Source organism: Nicotiana sylvestris, chromosome 4 (genome assembly GCF_000393655.2).
Source record: "Nicotiana sylvestris chromosome 4, ASM39365v2, whole genome shotgun sequence".
Taxonomy (NCBI): Eukaryota; Viridiplantae; Streptophyta; class Magnoliopsida; order Solanales; family Solanaceae; genus Nicotiana; species Nicotiana sylvestris.
The window spans coordinates 157064473-157071663 of NC_091060.1; the positions used below are offsets into that span (position 1 = coordinate 157064473).

A 7191-nucleotide genomic window follows, 5' to 3' on the forward strand; every position below is an offset into this window, starting at 1 on the left:
CTACATCATATGATAAATCTTGTTTGAATTATTTTTAGCAGATTCAAATTTGGCTTTGAGAAATGCCTCAGCCATCATATTACCAAGTTTGACCTGGCCTTGGGTTGTGAGATGAATGCCATCCGAATTTAATGGTAGACCCTTAGCATCAACCTTTATTACATTTGGGAGATCAATATCAAATTGTGCTTGTCTCACTACATCTACAAATTCTCCTACAAACGGTGGTTTAGGATAATTTAGAACAGCCTGCAAAAAAAAAAAAAAAAGTGTTTAACTTCTGTATGTTAATAATGTATAATTAGAAATTGTCGACAGTGATCATAACTTGTATTAAAGAAATGCAGTAAACAACTACTATAACCAGTCGAATGCAATGATAATGTAAAAATTAATCACCTTGTTATTGTATAAAAAATTTAAATAAAAAAAGAAATTGAAGTTGTTATACAACAACAACAAACACAGTGAAAATCTCAGAAGTGGGATCTAGGGAGGTAAAGTGTACTTAGACCTTACCCCCACCTTTGTGAGAGTAGAAAGACTATTGTTGATAGACCCTCGGTACAAAAAAGATGAGAAAGAAGCAATAGCAGCAAGCAGTACCAACAACACGATACTAGATAAACCGAAGCGAAAGAGACAAATTGCAGTTGTTTTGATTGGGTCAAAGTTCCGCTCGTTGACAATGTATATGTTTTTAACATCATGTGAAATTGACTTACAACAATAGATAACTCTTCGTATATATGGTAGTTTGGAAAATAGAGTAAGAACATTTTATATCCAGCTAAATTGCATTGGTAACGTAAAAAAATTTACATTGTTAATATACATAACTTAAATCCATTTTGATTAAGGATTATTATCTTATGCAAAAATCACTTGGAAAAAGAACACAACAACAACATGAAACCTTTGTGTAAATCCGGCAATAAAAGAGTGAAAGCAATTAAGGATTTATATATATAGTTAGTTACCACCACAACAATAATAACAACGAGTCAGTGAAAATCCACTAATGGAGAATGGGCTCGGATAGAGAAACTGTTACGACAAATTCTCGGCTCAAGAAGACGAAAAGGTATATAGTTAATTACCACAACAACAGGAAGTAGAGGAGAATTCAATTCAGTGCGTAGGTCTTGAACAAACTTTTCAAATTTGGATTTGTAATATTTTGCAGTGTATTTGTCCCTTGAATCACTCTCACCGTGATACCACAAAAGTGCTCTTAATGTTCCACCATCTCTAAGAGAAATCTTAACTCTTTTTCTCAATTGTTCGTATGGCAAATTCCCAGGAACCCAAGCATGAATTCCAGTCCCTGACCTCGAACATGGCACTAAACCAATAACTCCAAAATTTGGATCTTTTTTTAGAATTGCATTAGCAAAAGCCATACCAGGACCAACTCCACAATTAGAAAGACAATCAACTCCATAATTAAGGGGTTCATGTGCAATTTCCCACTTTGTATTAACTCTAAATCGAAGAATATTAGCTGGATTTGGTTGGGATTCAATAGGTACAATACCATCCCAATAACCATAGCTTACTCCACCTTGACCTGCCATATTGCTTTGACCTGCTAATATAAATATTTGTTTGTTTAATCTGTCAGTGGTTCTACTCGTAATTAGACGATGATCTTTGTCTTTACTACTCATCCAACGTAAGTAAACCAGAACCAAAATAAACATCAAGATTAGCAATATTTCTTCGGTTGCATTTTGTAATTTGTTGCACTTGAACAGCATCTTAATTCCCCCTTAATTAGTTTATCCTGTTGACCCAGAGCTGTTACTTATTCACTTCTTGTGGTACAAAAAGCAAGAATCTCCAGATATACCAAATACCCATAATCAGAGAAAAAAGTAAGTACCAGCAAAATACTAAATAGAAATTAATGATTATGTTGGAATTGTATGTCATTGGTTACAATGAATTTTTTCTTTCTCTAGAATTACTTTCCATATTTCTATCAATTCCCCTTCTTTATCTCTTTACATGAATTGGAACTACCTCATGCATTAACATGGATTTCATGCTAAGTAACAATATCAATGACATTTAAGAAGAGGGATATTTTTCTAGCCTTCTTTTTTATTTCCAGTGTGTGTGTGTATCATTGCGGTATTTTTTTTATCACTTTGAAATTAAATGCATTTATTTAATTTTTTTTTCTATAGTGAGCTTGATTTTCTTATTTTAGTGAGATTTCAAGATAAGAAATGCCTACGTTGGCAACAGATATATACATTTCGAAGGGAATTCAATTAGTGCATGAACCATGAAATTTTAAGAAAATGCGCGATTCTTCCTATTTTTGACCTAGTACGTTTGAATGGAGATTGTTTATGAGGCTGTGGAACTGAAATTTATAGTATGGTATTAGATTTTAGAAAGAATTAGGCTTTGCTCGTTCACGGTTCCCACGATAATTACCAAAAATGAATAAACTTTAATTTACTTCTTGGTCCATCTGTACATGTTTATTGAACATTGCGTTGTGGTTGAACGTCGGAGAAAAGCTTTTGCATGCATCGACGAATTCGAGTGAAATTTTGAGAAAAAACAGATACAAGTTAGAATCTGTATAGTGCTGATCAACGCTGAGAAACGGTGTGTTTGGTACGAAGGTTTCCAATTTTTTCACGTTTGGTTGGCTTAAATGTTTTGAAAAATATTTTCCTTGTGAATATGAACTCATTTTCCTCCAATTGAAGGAAAATAGGAAAATATTTTTCAAAACTCCTTCTTAACCTTCCCCACCCCACCCCCTCTACAAAAAAAGGTTTTTTTATTTTTTATTTTTTTATTTTTACAAATTTCAGTTTTTCCGTTACCATCCACCCTACTACCCCTTCACCCCCTCCCCCTCCCGCAAAAAAAATAGTATTTTTTTTTGCAATTTCAAATTTCTATTTTTTCGTTCTTTTGCACCACCCACCACCCATCCCAACCTCCCCTCCCCAACCTCCCCCACCAACACAAAATTTTAACTTTTTTTACTTTTTTTTTTGTAATTTAAATTTCTATTTTTTCCGTTTTACAGCCCCCCACCTCCCGGGAAAAAAATATTTTTTAAATGTATTTTTTAATTTTAATTTTTTAATTTATCGGTTTAAAGGCTCAAAATTTTACAAGTTTCAAAATTATGAGTTCGGAGGTTTATGTGTTTGGAAGTTTACGGGTTTAGAAATTATAAAGTTTACGAGTTTGAAATTCCGCAATTTTGAAAGTTTAGTGGTTCAAAAGTTTATGAAATTTGTGGGTCCGGAAGGTTGTTGGTTGAAAAATTTATGGTTTCATGTTTATTATATCTAAATTATTTATAAATACTCTTGAGAAGTCATTTTCCTTAATTTGCGTACCAAACATCGAAAAATGAATAAGCTTACTACTTGTTTTCCAAGAAAACATTTTTTATTATACCAAACACACCCAAAATGTAACGAATTTTCTGTAATATATCAATAGAAGAAAAACATGTTTAATTCTCGAATAGGTTACTTTTTACATAAGTTTAATTAAGAGTTGAAAAATTAAAGGTTGAATATACTGATCACTTTACTTGCATTAGTTCATTGGTTTATGTTGATTAAACTGTCTTGGCAAAGGTGAATTCTAGATTAATATAAGGTGCACATTGAACTGTTGGAAATCAGATCGATATGTCCATGCACACATAGCAATCTAATTTTCAGAAAAAGCAGATGTTATGACCAGGAAGAGACAAATCCGAAAATATAGAAGATAAAGTACATCAATTTAATATTGGAAAACCCTTCAAATCGAAGGTAGAAACTACGGGATCGCAGAAATCCAAAAAACTCTACTATAATAATAAGAGAATTACAAAAGTCCTACAAATTAACTACACAACAAGGGCCAAACAGAGAGCAACAATAACAATAACAAATCAATTGAAGAAAGGAAAAGTCACTAAAACGGAGCTGCTGTTGGGGGCTCGAAATTGAATGCTACAGACCACAAAATCCGATCTCCACCGTTCAATCAAAGATCAAGATATTAGGAACACTCAATAATAATTTCAGCCCGATCCAATAACTAATGAATTGAAAAACGTGGTTTGAAATTGGCTGATCGTGACAAAATTTCTTCTCTTAGGCTTTAAGATCATAAAGAGAGCAATTAATCACCCTTAACCCATCGATGGTGGGAAGTCAACGACTACTTAGAGATGTAAATGAGATTAACAAGACCTTGCTTGTTTTACCTTCCCGCAACTTCATTTTATCGCGGAGGCTATGATGGATTATTCCATCTTCAAAAAAGAAGGTAATAACTTAGCTCTCTTGAAGCGTGAACACGACTTTTCAATCACGTAAGACTTCAGTTCCACAACTTCTCAATAGAATTTCCACCACCCGCACGATCACAATCAGTAAACATTTCACAGTCTCCTACTATATTATCCAAATAATATCCGAAAATAGCAATTTTGTGTGAGAGAAATTTCTAGGGACAAAAAGGGGCTGAAATTCGGCCACCATCTTTTTTTTTATTTACCCAAACGCATCTTGACCATAACCAATAAAGATGCACTACTTAGTTTTGACATCCAGTTTCGGTCTCTCATCTTTAGGAACATGCACACAAGCTTTACACTCAAATACTCTCAGGTGATCATAAAAAACATCATTGTCAAACCAAACTCTGTCTGAGACATCACCATCCAAAGCAATAGTAGGAGACAAATTGATAGCATAAGAAACATTGTTAAGTGTTTTCCCCAAAATGTATTTGGAAGTTTTGCCTCTGAAAGCAAGCATCTAACTATCTCAACTAGAGTTAAATTCATCCTCTCTGCCAAACCATTCAATTGAGCCGTCTTGTGCATAGTTTTCTAATGACGAATTTCTTGTTCTTTACAATAGTTATCAAAGGGACCATAATATTCACCACCATTAATAGTGCGAATGCATTTTAATTTCTTCCTCGTCTGCCTCCCAGCCAAGGCCTGGAATTCCTTAAACACGCCAAGTGCTTGATCTTTAGATTTCAATGGTTACACTCACAGCTTGCAAGAATGATCATAAATGAAGGTCACAAAGTAAAGAGCACCACCTTTTGACTTTACTTTAAAATGACCACACAAATCAGAATGTACTAGCTCCAATAATTCGGGCTTTCTTGAATGAGGATGACTATGAAAGAAAATCCTTTTCTGTTTGCCAGCTAAACAATGGATACACCTTTTCAGCTTTGCTTGTTTCACTCCAGAAAATAAACTTTTCTTAGCCAAATACGTAATCCCCCTTTTACTCACATGACTCAATCTTCTGTGTCATAATTCTGATAAAGTGTCACTTTCCATTGGAGTCATTAAGAATAGAGCCCTATGTCACATATAATTAAGAAGACTTGACTCCTCGAGCCACTACTAATGAGCCTTTGATGAGCTTCTATTGTCCATTAAATAGGTATTATGGTAACTTTCATCGTCTAATCTTCCTATGGAGATCAAATGGAAAGGAAAGTCTGGAGCATGCTTGACATTTTGAAGAACTAACATTGAACTATTGTTAGTTTTTAAACAAACCATGCCAGCACCAAACACCTTAACTTCAATGGCATTGCCCATCTTTAACACTCCCAAATCGATACGAGTATAAGATGAGAAAAATTCTTTTCTTGGTATGACTGTGAGGTAGTTCCAGAATCTACTATTTAGCTCGTCTCATGGCATACCAAATTGATGACGTTTCTATCATAAGAAAAAAGATCATCTCGAACAATAGCAACAACATTGTTCTCATTATTTTCAACTTTCCGTCCTCCTCTAATGCCTTGCTTCAACTTGTGGCAGAACCTTTTAATATGCCATTTCTTGTCACAGTGGTCGCACATAATATTATGGTATTTGGACCTTGACTTACTTCTGCTTGTACCTCTATTCCTCGAACCTCTTGCTCTACCTCCTCCCGATCTTCTGTAACCAAGATATCTGCTTGTGAGGATGAACCTTGAGATTTTCTCCTTACTTCCTCGTTCAATACACCACTTTTGACTTATTTCATGGTCACCTTACCACATGGAGTTGAATTTGTCAAAGAAACACGAAGAGTTTCTCAAGAACATGGCAGAGTATTAAAAAGCCAAAGCCCTTGTATCTCACTATCAAAATTAACTCCCATTCCAGACAGCTAATCAAAGACACCCTGCAAATCATTTATATGATCAAGGATGGGATTTTCTTCGTTGTATTTAAAGCCCAACAATTATTTTAGTAGAAACAACTTGTTGTTCTTAGTTTTTGAAGCATAAAGAGTCTCTAGCTTTTCCCCACAGCGATCTCGCATGTGTCTCATTTACAATAAGGTTGGGAATATTGTCTTCAACCCATTGCCGTATATATCCACATACTTGATAGTGCTCAAAATTCCAATCTTCATCAGATATATTTTTCGGTTTATGAGCTACAAAAACGGGTAGATGCATACTCTTCATGAACAACAAATCTTTCATCTTGCTTTTCCAAACATTATAATTTCTCACATTTAAACATACCATCTTACTCATATTTGCCTCCATTCCGTGAAAACCAAGATAAATAACTAAGGCTCTAATACCATTTGTTAGGATCGCAATAATAAGGTGTTATGCAGAAGCTCGTAAAGCATACCTTCAATGACGATAAATCAGATAACAAAAGAGAAATATATATAAAAATAAAGACACAAATAGTTAACGTGGTTCGGTCAATTGACCTATGTACATAAACAGAGATGAGCATCCACAATCTAGCCATAAGGGGTTTGAGAGTCTTGTTTAGGAGGAGAACTTTTCAGGATAAGTGTTAGTGTGTCACTTGTGTTTGCCTCTTTGTGAGGTTATTCTCTCGATATTTTGTACCATCTCAGCCACTAACCTTCTTTCATTTTCCACCCTCTTTGCCTCTAACCTAGTTTCAACTTCTGATAAGTGTGAATTTTGACCACTTATTAGCATCTCTTTTGCTTTTATTTTAGTCTGAAAGTATTGATTTATGTTCCCAAAACTAATGAAAGTGTGCAAATTGCAGGAATGTTGGAAGTTTGCTCTCCCATGATGAATTCTGACTCAAAAAGGAGTGTTTCTGACTCACAAGGCAAGAAGGGGCGCAAAACATAAAACGTGTGGTCCGCAGAAGGATTTTTGTGGCCGCAGAAGAAATTGCAGACC

At 34.6% G+C, this 7191-nt stretch overlaps 2 protein-coding genes across 2 annotated transcripts; both read right to left on the reverse strand.

Moving 5' to 3' along the window:
- Nucleotides 1-1760, reverse strand: LOC104238990 (probable carbohydrate esterase At4g34215). The gene is made up of 2 exons (XM_009793523.2): nucleotides 1101-1760; nucleotides 1-249 (listed from the first exon to the last, which is right to left on the reverse strand). Exons 1-2 carry the CDS (start codon nucleotides 1758-1760, stop codon nucleotides 1-3), a joined length of 909 nt encoding a protein of 302 aa, XP_009791825.2.
- A 3650-nt stretch (nucleotides 1761-5410) lies between these two features.
- Nucleotides 5411-5877, reverse strand: LOC138890396 (uncharacterized). The gene is made up of 2 exons (XM_070173779.1): nucleotides 5719-5877; nucleotides 5411-5611 (listed from the first exon to the last, which is right to left on the reverse strand). The coding sequence occupies exons 1-2, from the start codon at nucleotides 5875-5877 to the stop codon at nucleotides 5411-5413; spliced, it is 360 nt and encodes a 119-aa protein (XP_070029880.1).
- Between the last annotated feature and the right edge of the window lie 1314 nt (nucleotides 5878-7191).